Source organism: Neofelis nebulosa, chromosome 16 (assembly GCF_028018385.1).
Source record: "Neofelis nebulosa isolate mNeoNeb1 chromosome 16, mNeoNeb1.pri, whole genome shotgun sequence".
Taxonomy (NCBI): Eukaryota; Metazoa; Chordata; class Mammalia; order Carnivora; family Felidae; genus Neofelis; species Neofelis nebulosa.
The window spans coordinates 56,522,582-56,543,800 of record NC_080797.1 but is presented as its reverse complement, the minus strand read 5'-3'; the positions used below and the strand labels follow the sequence as shown (position 1 = coordinate 56,543,800).

The window sequence follows — 21,219 nt, the reverse complement described above, 5'->3', positions numbered from 1 at the left end:
GTGGGAGGTGTGAGGGAGAGGCTGAAAGTTCTAACCCTCCCATCACAAGGTTGGTCCCTCAAGGCATCCAACTGCCCCCCCAAAGGCCCATCAGTCACTCATTAGCATACAAAAAGACACTCATTAATTTCAGAGATTCCAGTGGTGTTAGAAGCTCTCTGGGCCTGGGAGTGCCTGGATGGCTCCATCGGTTGAGCATCCAACTTCTGCTCAGGTCATGATCTTGTGGTTTCTGTGTTCAAGTCCCACATCAGGCTCTGTGCTGATAGCTCAGAGCCCGGAGCCTGCTTTGGATTCTGTGTCTCTGTCTCTCTGTTCTTCCTTTGCTAGTTCTCTCTCTTTCTGTCACTCAAAAATAAGTAAACATTAAAAAAAAAAAAGAAGCTCTCCAGGCTGGGAAGTGGAAGCTAAGACCAAATACTATAACCAAAAAAAAAAAAAAAAAAAAAAAAAAAAAAAAAAAAGCTCCTATCACCCCTATTCCTCAGGAAATTACAGTTTTAAAAGCTCTTGTGCCAGGAACCGAGGATGAAGACCAAATATATATTTCTATTATTTCATAATATTATACATACAATAAAGGGTAAGAAGTTAGAAATCTTTTTTTGTATATACTTATTTAAGTAATTTCTACCCTCAATGTGGAGCTCGAGCTCACAACCCCAAGATCAAGAGTCACATGCTCTTCTGAGCCAGCCAAGTGCCCCAAATGTTAGAACTCTTAAGAACAAATATTTTCACTATTATTCCTTTACTGTAAAAATATTTCTTGTATTCTTTATACTTTGATGAAGTATTATTGAGACTGCTAAGACCAACAAATATAAACTGGATTTATTGTACAAAACTTGAGAATGGCTCAGTATATAACGGTAGTTGGATATAAGGTATACTAAATCTCAGCTTCCAGAAGAGTTGGTTTTGAACTCAATCACCCTTTAAGAGAAGACATACCAGCTCACATAATTTCATCAACCAGGAGAATGTTGGTGGCAATCACTGTGCTGAGGAAAAAGATAATAGGGTGAGTAGAGTCTACCAACCCACTCCCATCTTTTCCCCCGGCAATCTTTAGCTACTAAAACTACTTTGTTCATCAATGATGTTGGTATGAGATCTTATGAGACAAAGCTATTATAAATACAAACATCAACTCTTGTATTATAATTTCAACTCCTTTGCTGATAAAGTAAAAGTTTGATTTTATAGTGTGGCAAAACTGAGCTCATTTTTGGCACATCATTTGCCTTTCCCCACTATGCATTTGGTACTATTTTAATTTCCCTCTTTCCCTTCCCCCTCAAATAAACAGTAAGATAAACATTTCTTATATATCACACTACTAGAATTAAAATGGAAAAGGGACTGAAAAATGATGGAAGCTAGTGTTAATAACTGGATACCACACCTTTTCATACACTTAACCATTTTTCTACTATAGAGTGGTAAAAATAATAGACAAGTTTTAATGTTATTATGTCCCTAAAAGTCTTTATTTTTATTAATATGAATTTACCAAGAGTGAAGAAGTTGTTTTTTCACACAATAGTTATCCCAAACTCCTACATCAGCTGCTAACATTGGCTCACCTGCAAAGTAAAAACAATGTTAACAGTACAATCTTGGTATATTCTGTTAATGCTGGTTATATATTCTAACAGTACTTAATGTACCAACAAAGCTATAGTGTCCAGGTCGCAATGAACTCCATGGTATCAAATCAAATCCAGTGGCCAGTTCTCAGGCCTCATCTATCAGCAACACTTAACACGGCCTCCTCACTACTCTTTCTCACTTGCCTCCCAGGCCACCATGTTCAGCCTGACTTTTTTCTTTTTTGTTAGTGGCTCCTTTTCTGTTGACTTTCTTGGATTTTCCTCTTCTTCCCTTAATTTTGGAATACCCAAAAGCTCAGTCCTGGATTCTTTCCTTCTCCCTCTACACTCACTCCTTAGGTGATTTCATCCAGTCTTCTTGATTTAAACCATGTGCACTTTGGCAACTCGCAAGTTTTTATCTCCAATCCAGACCTCTTTTTTTTTTTTAAGTTTTTCTTTTAATTATTGATTTTTGAGACACACACACACACAGAGTGCGAGGCAGGGAGGAGCAGAGATAGAGGGAGACCCAGAATCTGAAGCAGGCTCCAGGCTCCAGGCTGTCAGCACAGAGCCCAGGGTGGCTTCGAACTCACGAACCAGAAGATCTTGACCTGAGCAGAAATCGGAGCTTAACCAACTGAGCCACCTAAGTGCCCCCAACCCAGAATTATTTCTTGAGCTCCATACTCATACTTCCAATTGTCTATTTCACTTGAAAGTCAAAGACACTTCAAACTTAGCTTTGCCAAAACTCAGTGCTGACCTCCCCCACACAACCTGCTGCACCCACAGTTCTTCAATGAGGTTAATGACAATTTCAACCTTCCAGCTGTTCAGTGGACTTCCCTCCACAGAACAACCACAGTGATCCTTTTAAACATAATTAGGCCATGTCCCACCTCTACTAAAAATTGCTCCCTATTTCACTACAGTCAAAGTCAAAGTCCTTGGACTGGCCCACATGCCCCTGCATGATCTTTCTATTACTTCTCTCATCTCCTTCCTCCTCCTCAAAAACTTCAAACACTGGCTTTTCCACTGGCTGTTCTCTCTGCCTAGGATACTCTTTCCCCAGTTCCCCAACATGGCTACTTCGTCACTTCCTTTGATTTCTTTCTACAAACATATCCTCAATTAGCTCTACCCTGACCACCCTCTCTTTTTAAATTGCAAACTTCTGGGTCACTGGAGTATAACCTCTTTCTTTACTGAGCAGCTAATTTTTCTTCACTTTCTTACCTGTATTCAAGTCTATGCCAACAGGTTGTTTTGATTCTGAATGTTCAGCCTGAACTTTTACTAGAGTTTCCTGCAGGTCATAACCAGAATTCTGAGCAAGAACCTTTAGGAATAAAAATAATAATAAATATATGTATGAAATACCTTCACACATATATTTGAATATCAAAGATAATAAATAAGGCACTGCTCTCTAGTCTTGTGAAAACACACTTATAATACAGTAATCCCCTCCTTTTAAAGAATTCCATTCTTTGAGAGAGAGTGCATGCACACAAGCAAGCGGGCAAAGGGCAGAGGGGGAGGGAGATGAAGAATCTTAAGCAGGTTCCATGCCCAGCACAGAGCCCAACTCAGGGCTCAATCTCACAACTGTGAGATCATGGCCTGAGACAAAATCAAGAGTCTAATGCTTAACCAACTGAGCCACCCAGGTACCCTTGAAGAATTCTGTCCTTAATCTAAACCAAATTAGTATTTTGTGTCTCTAGCAGCTTTTATATTTACTTAAACATTTTCCGTATGTACATCACACTAAATTCTAAGGACATTATAGTACCCCCATCCCCACCCCACTACAGTAATTTCCCTCCTTGCAAAAGATCTCTTAAAAAATGGAAAGAGGGACACCTGGCTGGCTCAGTTAGAAGAGTGTGTAACTCTATCTCAGGGTTGTGAGTTTGAGCTTCACACTGGGTGTAGAGGATAGATAGATAGATGCATAGATAGATAGATAGATAGATAGATAGATAGATAGATAGATAAAGAAGTAGAATGGTATGGTTTCTTCTCATCCCTCTAGCCACACATTTTCCAGCTTTTCCTAGATACCTGCTAAAAGAACCCTTCATATTTGCAGGATGCTTGTGTCCCTCACCAACATGAAGAGAGTCATGACCTGTGACAACAGGAATGGAGCTAATAGCACTCCAGACCAGGTTTATTTCCAAGTAGTACAAAACCAACAGCTGATAAGTAAGGAACCACCACTGTATACCAGGCTTACCAGTTTGTGTCAACTACAGGATCATTACTTAACTGACTTTGCTGTTTTGGGGAAAGAGAAAAATAGATATCTGATCCTCAAAGATTCCACAAATTGTGAATAATTTAAAGCAATTACCAAAGAGACTTTGCTAGCATTGTTCTTTTTTTTTATTTTTTTATTTAAAAAAATTTTTTAATGTTTATTTATTTTTGAGACAGAGAGAGACAGAGCGTGAACAGGGGAGGGGCAGAGAGAGAGAGGGAGACACAGAATCTGAAACAGGCTCCAGGTTCTGAGCTGTCAGTACAGAGCCTGACGCGGGGCTCGAAATCACAGACCATGAGATCATGACCTGAGCCGAAGTCAGACGCTTAACCGACCGAGCCACCCAGGTGCACCGCTAGCATTGTTCTTAATGTTTTTAATTCATGGTAATAACATCTTTGACATGGTCTTCTGTGTTTCTAAGTGGTTCACAACCAGATTAAGGCAAAGGAAAAGGAATGGTAGTCTGTTTCCTTTGTTGACACATGGAAAAAATACCTGGTTTCTCTCCTTTTCCAGGAATTATAATGAAAATGACAAAAGCATGCTAGTATTTGGAGTTCTCATTCCCACAGTTTAAAATAATAATTAATACTTTGGATACCACCAACAAAACAAAAATCTACGCAAAAGTCTAGTTAAATTTTAAGTTCTAAACTTTTTCATTATGATTAATCATAAACCATTTTTGAAGGAAATTTCTGGACTTACTTCCACTTTTGGAGCTCAGAGATTAGCAAGGGGGTAACTTAGTGATTTCAGGAAACTCTGACAAGGATTCTGAGCTATTATCCCAAAAGTTTCCCTGCTTTTGCTGTAAAATATCTTAGACAAAACTGTGTGGGGAAATGCAAATTAAAACTCTCGCTACTCTGGTGTTAGATAATGTGGGCAATTTGTAATCCAACACCCTTAGATCTAACCAGTTGTTCTTTAGCCATTAGGATAGTTGTACCTTAGGAATAATGAGTAAGGCATTAGCAAAAGCTTGTACTCCAAGACGAGCTCTTCCTTTTACACTATGCTTGTAATTAACAAGAGCTTCAGCTATTGCCACTTCAACCGCACCTGCTCCTGGAACCACACAACCTATTGGAGGAAAAAAGATTGGCAAGACATTCCATACAGGGAAAAATAATTAAACAAAACAAACAAACAAAAAAAAATAGAGAAAAAAGCAATTAGCTATTCAGGTGTGTTCTATTACCTAATATATGGCCTACATCTAAAATATACCTAAGTAGACACAGAAATAAAGTAAGTTCATAGTTCAGTGATTACTTAGATGTCTTATGAAGCATCCTGAAGTTACATACCATTAAAAAATTAGGCATGGTACAGACAACTGGCTGCAACCAGCTTATTTAATTGTTTGTAAAAGTAGACATTCTTCCCACCTTCATCTTATTCCTTTATGACTACATGTAAAAGGTAATTATTTATCATGTATAGGGACAGGTAATAAATTGTAACATCTGATTTGAAAAAAATTTAGGCCAAGATGATTTGGCCACCATTTTGGTATGGAATTCTTGGGACTTAATGAAGTATTTGTTTTCTATACTGAAGCAAAACCCAAACTGCTACCTAAGGAAAAAATATATGTGTTTTCATTATTCTAAGGCAAAAGCTCTGTTTAAAAACATCAATTTTCACAACAGGATATGACTTTTATACCTGCTGGTATGGTTTTATAAAGTTTATGAGTCTCCTTTGAATCAGCAAATTTGTTTTGGAATCACCCATCTTTAAAATAAAACAAGAAGAATCTCTCCTTTGTCCCACATCATTTTTTTTAATATTTGTTTATCTATTTTGAGAGAGAGAGAGTGAGCAGGAGAGGGGCAGAGAGAGAAGGAGAGAAAGAATCCCAAGCAGGCACCGCGCTGTCAGCACAGAACCCAATGCAGGGCTTGAACCCATGAACCGTGAGATCAAAACCTGGGCCGGAATCAAGAGTAGGATGCTTAAAATGACTGAGCCACCCAGGTGTCCCTATCCCACATCATTTTTTAATTACTAGCCCCTTCTTCTGCTTCTCTGTACAACAAAACTGTTCAAAAGAGTTGTCTACCCACAAGATGACTGCATCCTTGCTTCCCATTCACACTTTTAAAAAGTTAAAAGCTCCTGAGGCACCTGGGTGGCTCACTCTATTGAGTGCCTGACTTCGGCTCAGGTCATGATCTCACAGTTTGTGGGTTCGAGCTCCACATTGGGCTCTGTGCTGACAGCTCAGAGCCTGGAGCCTATTTCAGATTCTGTGTCTCCCTCTCTCTCTGCCCCTCCCCCAATCGCACTCTGTCTCCCTCTGTCTCAAAAATAAATAAGCATTAAAAAAAAAATTTTTTTTAAGTTAAAAGTTCCCTGTGGTGTTACACTGTACGTTAATTATACTGGAATTAAAACATAATTTTAAAAACCTTTTTTAAGTTCCTGTGAAATACTGAATATACACAAAAGAATATTTATATGTGTAAAGTACAAAGAATAAATGCACAAATAAATGTACTCATGTACTTCCCACCCGGCTTAAGAAACGGAACATTGCCAGTAACTTTGAAAACCTCCCTGATATCATTCTGTGAAAACACAACATATCACAATTTGTAGGATGCTACTCAAGCAATACCTGAAGAGAAACTTATATCACTAAACACCTATGCTAGAAAGAAGGGTCTCAAACCAACAACCTCAGCTTTCACCTTAAGAACTAGAAAAGAGCAAATAAAACCTAATATAAACAGAAAAAAGAAATAATGAGAGTGGAAATCAATGAAATAAAAATGAACAGTGTCCAAAAAAAATAAACAATGTCAGAAATGAAAAAGGTACTATCACTACAGATTCCACAGACATGAGAAGCATAATAGTAAGGGAATATTATGAACAATTTTTTTTCAACGTTTTTGTTTTTTGGTTTTTGGTTTTTTTTGGTACAGAGAGAGACAGAGCATGAACGGGGGAGGGGCAGAGAGAGAGGGAGACACAGAATCGGAAACAGGCTCCGAGCCATCAGCCCAGAGCCTGACGCCGGGCTCGAACTCACGGACCGCGAGATCGTGACCTGGCTGAAGTCGGACGCTTAACCGACTGTGCCACCCAGGCGCCCCAATATTATGAACAATTTTATGCTAATAAATTTGAAAAGTTAAGGGATTAGCAAACTTTCTATAAAAGATCAGATATAAATAAATACTTCAGGTTCTATGAACCACACCATCTCTTTTTAACTAATCAACTCTGCCACCATAGCACAAAAAGAGCCACAGACAATACATATATGAATGGGTATAGCTGTACCCCAATAAAACTTTATTTACCAAAACCAGGCAGCAAAAAGGATTTAGCTCATGGGCAGTAGTTTGATCATCTTAACAGATGAAATGGACAAATTTCTTGAAAGACACAAACTCAAAAAAGACAGATAACCTGAATACCCCTGTCTCTATTAAAAAGATTGAATTCATAGTAAAATTTTCCCATTAAGAAAACTCCAGACCCAGATAGCTTTACTGGTGAATTCTACCAAACATTTAAGAAATAAATACCAATTCTACACAAGATTTCAACACTTTCAGAAAATTAAAGAGGAGAGAATACTTTCCAACTCATTCTATGAGGTCACCATTATTCTAACAGCAAAAAAGATAAAGGCATTACAAGAAAGAAAATACACAAGTACCCCTTATGAACATAGATATAAAAATTCTTAACAGCATAGAGGCGCCTGGGTGGCTCAGTCGGTTAAGAGTCCTACTTCCACCCAGGTCATGATCTCAGAGTTCATGAGATCTAGCCCTATGTTGGGCTCCACGCTAGGCATGGAGCCTGCTTAGGATTCTCTCTCTACCTCTCTCTCTGCCCTTCCCTCATTTGCACTCTCTCTCTCTCTCTCTCTCAAAATAAATAAATAAAACTTAAAAAAATTCTTAACAGCATATTAGCAAATCAAGTCCAATAATATATAGAAATACATAGCAGCATTACTTACAATACCCAAAAGATGAGGTGATCTAAGTTTCCATCACTGGATAAATAGATAAATAAAATGTGGTTTATACATACAATACAGTATTATTCAGCCTGAAGAAGCAAGGAAATTCTGACACATCATTCAAGGATGAACCTTGAAGACATCGTGCTAAGTGAAATAAGCCGGCCCAAAAAGACAGATACTGGATAATTCCACTCAAATGAGGTACATAGAATAGTCAAATTCATAGAGACAGAAAGCAGAATAGTGGCTTCCATGAGCTGGGAGGAGAGGGGAATGGAGAGTTATTATTTAATGGGTATAAAGTTTCAGTACTTAAGATGGAAAATGTTCTGTGGATACATGATCATGATGGCTACACAACAGTGTGAAAGAAAGTATTTATTGCCACTGAACTGCAATACTTACAAATGATTAAAATGACAAACTATATACTTATATCCACAATTAAAAAAAAATAATTTTAAAAACTGTAATCCGTTTTTAAAGAAAATAATACATCATAAGTAAGTAGGGTTTACCCCAAGAATGTAAGTTTGGTTGAACATTTGAAAATCAATGTAATTTACCACATTAATAAACTTAAAGAGAAAAAACATATAATCATCTCAATAGATCAAAAGAAAAGCAACTGACAAAATCCAACATCTATTCATGATAAAAAGTCTCAGCAAGAGAGGGGAACTTCCTCAATATGACAGAGGGCTTCTATGAAAACCCTACAGCTAAATATCATACATAATAGAGAAAGGCTGAATATTTTCCCCCCATTATCAGGAGCAAGGAAAGAATGCCCACTCTCACTATTTCCATTCAACAATGTATTGCAGCTTCTAGCCCATGAAATAAAGAGAAAAAGGAAATAAAAAATATCCAGATTGGAAAGAAACAAGTAAAACGGTCTTTATTGGCAGACAACATGATTATTTATATAGACAACTCAATTAAATCTGTAAGAAAGCTACTAGAATAAGTGAGTTTAACAAGGTTGCAGAATTCAAGATCAGTAAACAAAAATCAGTATCTATATGTTAATCAGAAATTGAAATTTTAAAAACATCATGTATAATAAGGATCAAAATTCATGAAATACATAGATACATCTGAAAAAAATATATGCCACTAAGAATCACAAAATATTGCTGGGGTAAAAAATATACACACACACACACACACACACATATATATATATATATACACACACACACACACACACACATATATATATATACACGTATGTATATGTATATGTGTGTGTGTGTATATATATATATATATTGCTAAGACAGAGTCAAGAAGGCCCAAATAGGGGCGCCTGGAGAGCTCAGTCAGTTGAGTCTGACTCTTGATTTTGGCTCAGGTCATGATCTCCTGGTTCGTGGGATCCAGCCCTGCATCAAGCTCTGTACTAACAATGTGGAGCCTGCTTGGGATTCTCTCCACCTCTCTCTCTCTCCCTACGTCTCTCCCTCTCTCTCTCTCTCTCTCTCTCTCTCTCAAAATAAATAAATAAACTTAAAAAAAATAAACTTATTTAAAAAAAAGAAGGCTGAAATAGATATACCGTGACTCAATATTGTTAAGATATCAAGATATCAATTATTCCCAAAATGTTCTACAGATTCAGTGAAATTCTAATCAAAATCTCAGCAGTCTTTTTAGTAGTGACAAGCTGATTCTAAAATTCATATGGAAATGCAAAAGATTTTAAATAACCAAAATAACTTAGAAAAGAACAACATGAGAGGATTAACATTGCTGATTTCAAAACTTATTATAAAGTTACAGTAATCAGGATAGTACATTAATATTGAGACAGACAAATAGATCAGTGGAACAGAATAAAAACCCAGAAATAAAACCACACAAATATGGACAAATGGTCTTCATCAAAGATGCAAAAGCAACGCATTGGTGAAAGAAGAGTCTTTTCAACAAACGTAGCTGGAACACTTTGATCAAAGGTATATTATGGTATACCTAAGAGTTGATTTGCTGGGTCATATAGTATCTCTGTGTTTAACTTTGAAAAAAGAAAAATTTTTTAATGTTTATTTATTTTTGATAGAACACAAGCGGGGGAGGAGAAGAGAGAGAAGGAGACACAGAATCTGAAGCAGGCTCCAGGCTCTGAGCTGTCAGCACAGAGCCCAACGCGGGGCTCAAACTCACAAACCGTGAGATCATGACCCAAGCCAAAGTCGGACACCCAACTGACCAAGCCACCCAGGTGCCCCTAATTTTTAAATTTTTAAATGTTTATTCATTTTTGAGACACAGAGACAGAGTGCAAGCAGGGGAGAGGCAGAGAGAGAGGGAGACACAGAATACAAAACAGGCTCCAGGCTCTGAGCTGTCAGCACAGAGCCCGACGCGGGGCTCGAACCCACGGACCATGAGATCATGACCTGAGCTGGTCAGTCACCCAACGAACTGAGCCACCCAGGCACCCTGTCTCTGTGTTTAACTTGTTAAGGAACTCCCAGCTATTTTCCAACAGTTCCCACCAGCAATGTTGAAGGCTCCAATCTCTCCACATCTTTGCCAACATTTATTATCATCCAGGTTTTTTGATTTATAGCCATCCTAACAGTTGTGAAATGGTATCTCTTTATGGTTTTCATTTTCATTTTCCCAATGACTACGTTGAGCATTTTCCATGTGCTTATCGTTCTATTTTAAACGTCTGTTTTTTATTGAATTATCTACCTCAACTCCTTTTAGAAGGTAGTTTATAAATTATCAATAAATAATAAATGCTAATATTCCGTCCTAATCATTCTTAAAATTACACTACATCTAAGGTAACAGAATGAGTTCTAAGCTATTAAATCCTTTTCATGGTTTTAAAAATAAATTTCTAAAAATAAAAAAACTTTATTATAGTGTGGGGTAACAGTCTTTCCATCCTGGAACTATGGCCTAGTTTGTCCATAACCTTGCAGAGAAGGCCCCAGGGCTGGTGAATGAACACCAGCATTTGGTGCTAGTAAGGTCACAACTTACCTGAAGCCCCGACTGGCCACATTTTGGCACTATGCCAAATTAAGCTGGCTCCTCCAATTCCTGCTGAGATCCCTACAGCTATTCAGAGCTTGAAAAAAATAGCCAAAAGCACTCAAACTGGTAGCTTCAAAAGGTTCACAGTTAAGGAATCTCGCTGACTGGTTTGGAGGCCACTGAGGTGTGGATGTGGTTTTATGTCGGTAAGATCATAGGCAAGCATGGCACCATTGGCTATAATGTTTGAAGACCAATCTTTAACATCTATTTACATTTGGTTTGTTATTTGAGCCCTCTTGGACCATGTGTAATCACACTGGTATTTGAATAAACTAAGATAACGTATCAAAAAAAAGATACTATAGCGTTAAATTAAGTGCTTTTTCATTTCATAAACAGAAGCTAATTAAAAGGGCAGCATACTCACTACAGATAATGCAAAGGAAAAATCTTCACAATCCAAATTATAAATTGTCCAAAGTGAAATAAAGAAGAGTAATCAGGGGGCGCCTGGGTGGCGCAGTCGGTTAAGCGTCCGACTTCAGCCAGGTCACGATCTCGCGGTCCGTGAGTTCGAGCCCCGCGTCGGGCTCTGGGCTGATGGCTCGGAGCCTGGAGCCTGTTTCCGATTCTGTGTCTCCCTCTCTCTCTGCCGCTCCCCCGTTCATGCTCTGTCTCTCTCTGTCCCAAAAATAAAAAATAAAAAAAAAATAAAAAAAAAAAAAAACGTTGAAAAAAAAAAAAAGAAGAGTAATCAGTCATATCTTCTAAAATACTGTGTGTACCATGACAGATTTAGTACCGCTTTTAAAATACATAAGGTTCATATCCATCATAAAAAAGAGCCTACCATCTTCAATGGCATTTTTGATGGCACGAAGTCCATCCCTTAGAGCATCCTTGATTTGTGTGAGAGTATGCTTATTTGGTCCTTTAACCAACAAGGTGACAGAACGAGGGTTAACACAGGCCTCGATAAAAGTGAACTTTTCTTCACCCTAGAGGGTAATCCAAGAAGATATAACTCTAATATTTAATGTCATTATGAAGTGAAGTCCTAGTTTATAATATTAGAATCCAATCTTGCAAATTTTTCTCATCAAACATAACTAAATAGACACTAAAAGCAGTTAAGTTATATTTGAACTCTTAACAAACATTTAGAAAGATAAATTGTAAAATACATCCTGGGGATTATTCAGATATCAAAAGGTAAAGCCTGAATGAAAAGATTTAGTACGTAAAAAAAAAAAAAAAAAAGTTTACTCTTCACTTTATAACCACTGCCCACAGATATACTCACTAATGTACACTCATGTACAAGACCAGCATGCCCCAAACAATGTATACTGAGGTCTTCAAGAGAATTCACAGCCATTCCACCACAAGCAAGAGAGAGTCTGAAATTACAGAGGTCGTCGTAGCTTTGATTATGGTAAGCATGGAAGACTTAATTTCTCAAAGGTGAAAAAATACCTAACACAGAAGACTGCATTGTCACTGTATTGTACTGTTTTTAAAATCTGGGTTTTTAAAAAAATTTTTAAGTTAATTTATTTATTTTTGAGAGAGAGAGAGAGAGAGAGCACACAGGGGAGGGGCAGAGAGAGAGGGAGAGAGAGAAAATCTCAAGCAGGCTCTGCACTGTCAGTGCAGAGCCCAATGTGGGGCCCAAACTCACGAAACCATGAGATCATGACCTGAGCTGAAACCAAGAGTCATATGCTTAACTGACTGAGCCACCCAGGCACCCCTAAAATCTGTTTTAAGAAGATGAAAACCTTTGTCCTGCAACAAATTCTGAGGTAGGTTAACAATATTGATTTTTGACATTTCCATTATTTATTGAAATTAAAAACAAAATTTGGAACATGTATGCTACTGCTTTGCTCAACAATGTTTACATGCAAGTTAAAAGGAATATCATGGAATCATTTCAATTTAATCTGCTAAAAACTTAGGATACATAATTATCTGCAAGCTTACCTTTCCATATTTCTTCTTTTTGCCCTGCGAAGAGCTACTATGCCATGTTTTGCAAGAGCATCTAAGGAAAATGGATCAATTCCCTAAAATCAAATTAGCAAAAAGTTATAAGCACATCTTAAGCCACCAGTTCTCAAACTTTTTTACCTCAGCACTGCTTCACATTCTTAAAAAGTAAGAACCCAAAAAACTTTTGTTTATGTGGACTCTATCTACAAGTTATCATAAATTAAAATTCAAAATAATAGTAAACTCATTTTATGTTAACATAAATAACATTTTTAAGTGAAAACTTACTATACTTTCATAAACAAAAAAAAATATGTAGGTTAAAGTAATGGCACTGTTTCACATTTTTTGTATCGTTTTAATGTCGGTCTTAACAGAAGACATATGGAGTCTCATCTGCTTCTGCCTTCAATATGGTGTGATATTTTGTTTTGGTTAAAGTATATGAAGAAAGCTTGGCCTCACACAAATACATACTGGGAAAAAGAGGAATATTTTAATAACTTTTCAGATAAATGTGGGTGTTCTTCTTTGATACTACACCAAAACTCAGTAAATAATAGTTTCTTAAAGGTTAGTTTCGAGGTGAAATATGGAACTTATCAATAAACTTTTCTTCTTTAAAATTTTTTAAAAATGTTTATTTTTAAGATAGAGAGAGGGACAGAGTGTGAGCAGGGGAGGGATAGAGAGAAAGGGAGACACAAAATCCGAAGCAGGCTGCAGGGTCTGAGCTGTCAGCACAGAGCCCAGCACGGGGCTCAAACTAACGAACCCTGAGATCATGACCTGAGCCAAAGTCCGACACTTAACCAACTAAGCCACCCATGGGCCCCTCAATAAAATTTTCATACTCTCTCATATGAAAATCCACCTGTCTGGGGCACCTGGGTGGCTCAGTTAAGCGTCCAACTCCTGATTTTGGCTCAGGTCATGATCTCACAGTTCATGATTTCAAGCCCCGTGTAGGTCTCTGCACTGACAGTGCGGGGCCTGTTGAGATCCTCTCTCTCTGCCCCTCCCCTGCTCACTCATGCTCACTCCCTCTCTCCCTCTCTCTCTCTCGAAAATAAACTTTAAAATAATAATAATAATAAAATAAAATCCACTTGCCTGTCTTACACTTCGAGTGTATTATTTACCCATGTATGATTTTGTTAAATCATATGGTTTTTTTGTCATTTAGAAAATATTGAGGGTGGGGATAGGCTAGATGGGTGATGGGTATTAAAGAGGGGACTTGTGATGAGTACTGGGTGTTGTATGTAAGTGATGAATCACTGAATTCTATTCCTGAAACTAATATTGCACTGTATGTTACCTAACTAGAATTTAAATAAAAATCTGAAAAGAAAAAAAGAAGAAAACATTGGTTCACTATGTTAAGCAGAGCTTCCAAATGCTGATACATTTCATAGTTCTACAATATCAGAAATATCACATTTGCTAATATCATCATTAACATTATCAGAAAAGTCCTTTAAGTATTGGAGAGCTGTGACATTCACAATGGCAGATACGAGTTTTCCAAAATTTTAATTTTTGCTTGAAGGCTCAAATTTATTGGCAACAAATACTGTCAACTGTTTTCCTTGAAGTGACAGAACCACTTCTTCCTTTTTGAGAAAAACCTGCCAAATACCCACATCTAAATAACCACAGTTTGTCAGTTACTTTTTTTTTTAAGTAATCTGTCTGCCCAACGTATGCCTTGAACTCACAACCCTGAGATCAATAGTCACTTGCTCTACCCACTGAGCCAACCAGCTGCCCCTGTCAGTTAATTCTTTAAAGTAAAAATGGCATTCCATGAAAAAAGTGGCTAGGTCAGCTTGCAACTCTATTATACAAGAGTTTTCCTTCAAGATAACCATATTCTAAGGGAAAGCTATTTTTTTTATTAATTTTTTTTTTTAACGTTTATTTATCTTTGGGACAGAGAGAGACAGAGCATGAACGGGGGAGGGGCAGAGAGAGAGGGAGACACAGAATCGGAAGCAGGCTCCAGGCTCTGAGCCATCAGCCCAGAGCCTGACGCGGGGCTCGAACTCACGAACCGCGAGATCGTGACCTGAGCTGAAGTCGGACGCCCAACCGACTGAGCCACCCAGGCGCCCCAAGATAACCATATTCTGATGTGCAGATTTCACAATCCGTCACACAGAATTATAAAAGGATGCCTATCAGGGGCGCCTGGGTGGCGCAGTCGGTTAAGCGTCCGACTTCAGCCAGGTCGCGATCTCACGGTCCGTGAGTTCGAGCCCCGCGTCAGGCTCTGGGCTGATGGCTCGGAGCCTGGAGCCTGTTTCCGATTCTGTGTCTCCCTCTCTCTGCCCCTCCCCCATTCATGCTCTGTCTCTCTCTGTCCCAAAAATAAATAAAAAACGTTGAAAAAAAAATTAAAAAAAAATAAATAAATAAAAGGATGCCTATGTAAGGATCAAAATTCAATAAAATTAATAAGTTTTACCACTTCATCAAGATATTCTCCAATGAAACTTTTTTTTTTTAACTGCAAGTGTACGGTAGAATGGGAAAAAGAATATAATGACTATTAGTACAGTTTGGTGCTACTGCTTTGATTTGTACTAATGCACCAGCAGTTTTACCTAACATTGCCTTTGCATGATCACTGCAAATGTCAGCACAATGTGAAAGGCATTATTATTACTATTATTATCATGAAAATAATTTTGACCTCATAGACTCCCTGAAATGGTCTTATGGACTCCCGGGAATCCACAGACCACACTCTGAGAAATGGTGAAAAACATTTACACATAGTTAAAATCAAAATTTTCTTGGGGCGCCTGGGTGGCGCAGTCGGTTAAGTGTCCGACTTCAGCCAGGTCACGATCTCGCAGTCCGTGAGTTCAAGCCCCGCGTCGGGCTCTGGGCTGATGGCTCGGAGCCTGGAGCCTGTTTCCGATTCTGTGTCTCCCTCTCTCTGCACCTCCCCCGTTCATGCTCTGTCTGTCTCTCTCTGTCCCAAAAATAAATAAAAAACGTTGGGAAAAAAAAATTTTTTTTTTTAAAAAAATTTTCTTTCTCACCTTTTGATTAATGACAACAAATCCTTTACTGGACTGAGCACAGACTTTGTCTTTCAGGTCTATTATTTTTTGTACTCGATCTTCAATAAATTTTCTTTCAGCTTTTACCAGTTTCTCTTTCTCTTCAGCAGACTTATAAAAGAAACCAGAGCTCACCTCTCTAAAAGATTAATAAAAACAAGCTAGTAAAGGCAGAAGAGAGAGGAGGAAAAGGCAGAAGGCGTTTACACTAAACATCTGGCAGGGAAGCAAGCGATTAAAATAACACTTTTAGAAAATACAATTTCAGGAGTGCCTAGGTGGCTCAGTCGTTGAGTGTCTGACTTCAGCTCAGGTCATGATCTCACAGCTCGGGAGCTCGAGCCCTGTGTTGGTCTCTGTGCTGACAGCACAGAGCCTGGAGCCTGCTTCGGATTCTGTGTCTCCCTCTCTCTCTGCCCCTCCCCTGCTCACGCTCTTTTGTGTGTCTCTCTCTCAAATAAATGTTAAAAGAAAATTTAAAAAGAAAATACAATTTCAAAATTCACAAAGAGTAACTGACACGTACGTTTTTTCATATTCTAGTGATACATTGCAAGAAAGGATAAACGCATCTTCTACTCGTTTCTTCATATCTGGATGACGGGCACCATGATCCAGAACTAATCCTCTGATCAACCTATTAAAAATATGTAATGTTTCTTCCTCTGAATATACACTCTAAAATTTGTTATAAAATAAGGATTGTATTCTTAAAATTGTAACAGAACTACTGGGTCACACATTGTTTCCTTGCACCAACTTTAAGACTAACACATAATTAGCAAAATTAGAAAAGAAAATTTATTTTAACACAGTGTGACTGGGAAGTCACAATGAAAAGTCAACCCAGAATTATTCTCTAAATTATGTGGCTCACACGTATGACACAGCTGGTCAAGTAATGAAGGGTAGGCACACAGTGAGTTTCTTAGGAACATTTGTTCAAAATAATTATATGGAACCACCAAACATTGTTAACCTAAATGTCCAATAATAAGGCATTGTTCAGCAAATAAATGACCCAACTATTTCATGGTCGTGAACTATGTAATGACATGGAAAAATATTTACAGTGGTAGCTGATAAACAAACACAGAATAACAAACTACCTATAAAGCATGATTATAACTACTCTTCTAGAAAATAAGCACCTCAGTACTGACAAGAAAAAATGAAAAGAAATTAAGAGTAGAGTTATGCTTGGGTGGTAGGAATACAGATAATTCAGGAGTGGGAGACGCTTTTTTCCTATCGTTGAAATTTTCTTTCAAGAGTAAATATTTTCATAACTTTTAAAACTTCATTTATACCCAATTAGGGAGTGGTATTTCTATTTACAAATCTCTTATAACCAATATTTGTCATACATAAACATAAAAGAAATAATAGTTAAAATAGTTAAACACAATTATAAGGAAGTTTTCAAACTTTTAATTTAACTACTAATTTTAATCTGACTACAACATTTTAATCTAATTATCCAACTCCCAGCTGAAAGTGCAGATCTTTTCTTCAGGAAGAAAACAAGCAAACTATATGTCCAACACTTGTCACTCTCCAGGTCTCTTTACTCTTCCCCCCTCTCTCATTCTCAGCAAGTGACCTTGTGCTTTGAGAAAATACACTGTCCCATCACTACCTCTACCAGTCCACCTGCACTTGACCCTGAACCTCCTGTTCCTATGAGCGAACTGTCCATGCTCTTCTCTCAGGTTAACCCCTGCATGTGTGTACTCTATTCCCTTTCTGGTCTCTGCTCCGGCATTATCCCCTCTTCCCCCATGTCAGTTCCTCCTGCCTCCAGGAACATTCTCGTCAGGACACAGACTTGCCATGAAAATTCTCATCTTTAAAACAAAGAATGCTTCTCCTTCAAGTCCCTTCCCATCCCCCCTTCTAGCTACTGCCCGTTTCTCTGCTAACCCCTTGGAGCTGTGTATGCTTGCACCCTCACTTCTTCCTTAACCACTTCTCTCTTTCAAGCCCACTTCAATCCAACTTTCACACCTACTCCTTTATTGAATCAGTTCCCATCCAAGTCACCAAAAACATTAAATGCCTTCCATATCTAATGGTCAATTTTCAATCCACAACTTGCTCTAAGTTTCAGCAGCATATGACATACTTGATTATTCTCCCCTTGAAACATTTTCCTCTCTTAGCTTCTGGGACAATACTTTCTCTTGGCTTTCCTCCTATCTCAGTGACCATCCCTTCTGGTGCTGAATCCTTCTCATCTTCTCAATTTCTTTTTTTTTTTTTAAGCTTATTTATTTTGACAGAGAGAGTGTGTGTGAGCAGCGAAGGGGCAGAGAGAGGGGGAGAGAGAATCCGAAGCAGGCTCCATGCTGTCAGCACAGAGCCTGACATGGGGCTCAAACTCACAGACCATGAGATCATGACCTGAGCCTTAATCAAGAGTTGGACACTTAAGCGACTGAGCCACCCAGGCACTCCTTGTCTTCTCAATTTCTAAACATTTGAGTTTCCAGGGACCAACTTTAAACTTCTATCTATATTCACTTCTTTTTTTTTTTTTTAACGTTTATTTATTTTTGAGACAGAGAGAGACAGAGCATGAACGGGGGAGGGTCACAGAGAGAGGGAGACACAGAATCTGAAACAGGCTCCAGGCTCTGAGCCGTCAACACAGAGCCCGACGCGGGGCTCAAACCCACGGACCATGAGATCATGACCTGAGCCGAAGTCAGACGCTTAACCGACTGAGCCACCCAGGTGCCCCTAAACTTCTATCTATATTCACTTCTCAGCTGATCTCACTACCTCTCATAAGCTTTAAGTCATCTATACACAGATGACTCCCAAATATTTTTCTAGATCAGACCTCTATTCTGAACTGCAGACACACCTCTCCAACTCCCTACTCACACATGGATGCCTAACAGGCATCTTAAAACATAACATTTCCCAAACTGCGCTCTTGATTTATTTCCCCAAATCTGTTCCTCCGAGTCTTTTCTATCCCAAGAAATGGCATTTCCCCTTCTCCAGATGCTCCATGCAAAGCCCCAAGAGACATCCTTGACACTATTTCTGTCACACTCTATGTCAAACCATCAACAGATCCTATTGTTCCTTCTAAGTGTTTTCACCCCTCACCCGTATTACAACAGATTCCTGACTGGGCTCCACTTCTGCCCTTGCCCTGGGAAACGCCCTGCTTCACAGTGCATTCTCCCCACAATAACCACAGAGATACTTCTGAAATATAAATCAGAACTGCTATTGCCCTCAGCAATAGTAGACTAATTTGGACCAACCCTACTACCAAAAGCAAAATGCTGGGTTAAAAACAAAAACCTTAGGAGCACCTGGGTGGCTCAGTTGGTTAGGCATCCAACTTTGGCTCAGGTTCGTGGGTTTGAGCTCTGCATCGGGCTCTGTGCTGACAGCTCAAGCCTGGAGCCTGCTTCAGATTCTGTGTTTCCCGCTCTCTCTGCCTCTCCCCCACTCACATTCTGTCTCTGTCTCTCAAAAATAAATAAACATTAAAAAAAATTAAACGCTTAAAAACACTGGAGAGCTCTAAAATAGTAAAGAAAACATGAACTGCAAGTACTCTTATCCTAAAGTCACTTGACAATTCAGATCAATCTGAACTTGGGTTTCAACAACCTCACTATGAGAGGGGGACAGAATGAAAAGCTCAGGGCTCATCGAAGGTAGAGGGTCTAATAGGAGACACTCTTCACTTTAAGTAGGAACACCAAAGGGCTACATACTCAGGGCATAAACCAGAAGGATGAACTAGAAGCAAGCAGTCCTCATATGAATCAGCAGTTAGAACTACCAACTGGATATTTGGGATGCCTGGGTGGCTCACTCGGTTAAGCGTCTGACTCTTGGTTTTGGCTCAGGTCATGATCTCACGGTTCATGAGATCAAGCCCTGTGTGGGGCTCTGTGCTGACAGTGAGGAGCCTGCTTCAGATTCTCTCTCTCCCCCTCTCTGCCCCTTGCCTGATCATACGCTTCCTCTCTCTCTCGAAATAAACATTTAAAAAAACAAAACTAGGGGCGCCTGGGTGGCTCAGTCAGTTAAGTGACTGACTTCGGCTCAGGTCATGATCTCATAGTTCATGGGTTCAAGACCCGCATCGGGCTCTGTGCTGACAGAGCCTGGAGACTCTCAGAGCCTGGAGACTGCTTCTGATTCTGTGTCTTCTTCTCTCTCTGCCCCTCCCCCTGCTTGCAGTCTGCCTCTCTCTCTCTCTCTCTCTCTCTCTCAAAAATAAATAAATATTAAAAAAAATTTTTTAAACACAACTAGATATTAAAAACAAACAAAAACAAAACCCTCAAGCTGTGGATTTAATTTAAAGTATTCCCCAGGCTCCTTGCAACAGCAAATTCAAATCCTCTGTGCAGAAATGCACCTTCATCCTAGGTCTCAGATAATTTCTACAAATACCTTTTTCAAACATGATGAATGGCACATATAGAAACAAAACACAGGGGCGCCTGGGTGGCTCAGTCAGTTAAGTGTCCAACTTTGGCTCAGGTCATGATCTCACAGTTTGTGTGTTCGAGCCCAACGTTGGGCTCTGTGCTGACCGCTCAGAGCCTGGAGCCTGCTTCAGATTCTGTGTCTCCCTCTCTCTCTGCCCCTCCCCTGCTCGTACACTTTCTCTCTCTCAAAAATAAATAAACATTAAACAAATTTTTTTTAATAATAAAAGGCAGGCTTGGAAAGATCTGCAGGGAATAAGACACCATAAAAAGTGCAATGGCCAATCTAAGAAAAATCAAATAAAACTTCAAGAAATAAGTAAATAAAGATATCCACAAACACACACATATATTAAAATAAAGTATTTTCAAATGAAATATAATATTTGGATTGGCTTCAAAATAATCCAGGTTTGGGATGAGGAAGAGAAAGAGGAGTTTATAAGGGGAAATAAAAGGAAAAATAAAATGGGCCACAGATTGAAAATTGATAAACATGAGTGACAGGTATGTGAGAGTTCACTATTCTATTCTTTCTGCTTTTATATATGTTTAGACTTTTCCATAAAAGAAAGTTTAAAATTCATTAAGTCCAAAATCAACAACATGCTACATATTCTGAGTACATACTTACCCAGACCATGTCAATTGTCTGACCTCTCTTTCCTCTCCAACTTCAACTCCTACTCTTTTTTCCTCTTACTTACTGTGCTCCAGGCACACTGGGACACCCCAGCACACTGGTGCCTTGGGGCCTTTTCAACCGTCATTCCCTTGACTTAGAACTCTTCATCCAAATATACACATG

At 38.7% G+C, this 21,219-nt stretch overlaps 1 protein-coding gene across 3 annotated transcripts in view; it reads right to left on the bottom strand.

Moving 5' to 3' along the window:
- Positions 1–819: 819 nt before the first annotated feature.
- Positions 820–21,219, bottom strand: part of CCT6B (chaperonin containing TCP1 subunit 6B) — a 32,283-nt gene continuing 11,883 nt past the window's right edge. The window contains exons 6-14 of one of the 3 annotated variants that reach the window (XM_058705503.1): positions 16,469–16,579; positions 15,922–16,081; positions 12,860–12,942; positions 12,177–12,297; positions 11,724–11,871; positions 4,829–4,962; positions 2,841–2,943; positions 1,517–1,589; positions 820–1,004 (exon numbers count right to left, since the gene is read on the bottom strand). In XM_058705503.1, the coding sequence (XP_058561486.1) occupies positions 959–1,004; positions 1,517–1,589; positions 2,841–2,943; positions 4,829–4,962; positions 11,724–11,871; positions 12,177–12,297; positions 12,860–12,942; positions 15,922–16,081; positions 16,469–16,579 (979 nt within the window). In that variant the 3' untranslated portion in view covers positions 820–958. The remainder of the gene's footprint in view (positions 1,005–1,516; positions 1,590–2,840; positions 2,944–4,828; positions 4,963–11,723; positions 11,872–12,176; positions 12,298–12,859; positions 12,943–15,921; positions 16,082–16,468; positions 16,580–21,219) is intronic. The other 2 variants (XM_058705504.1, XM_058705505.1) reach the window with 2 other exon arrangements.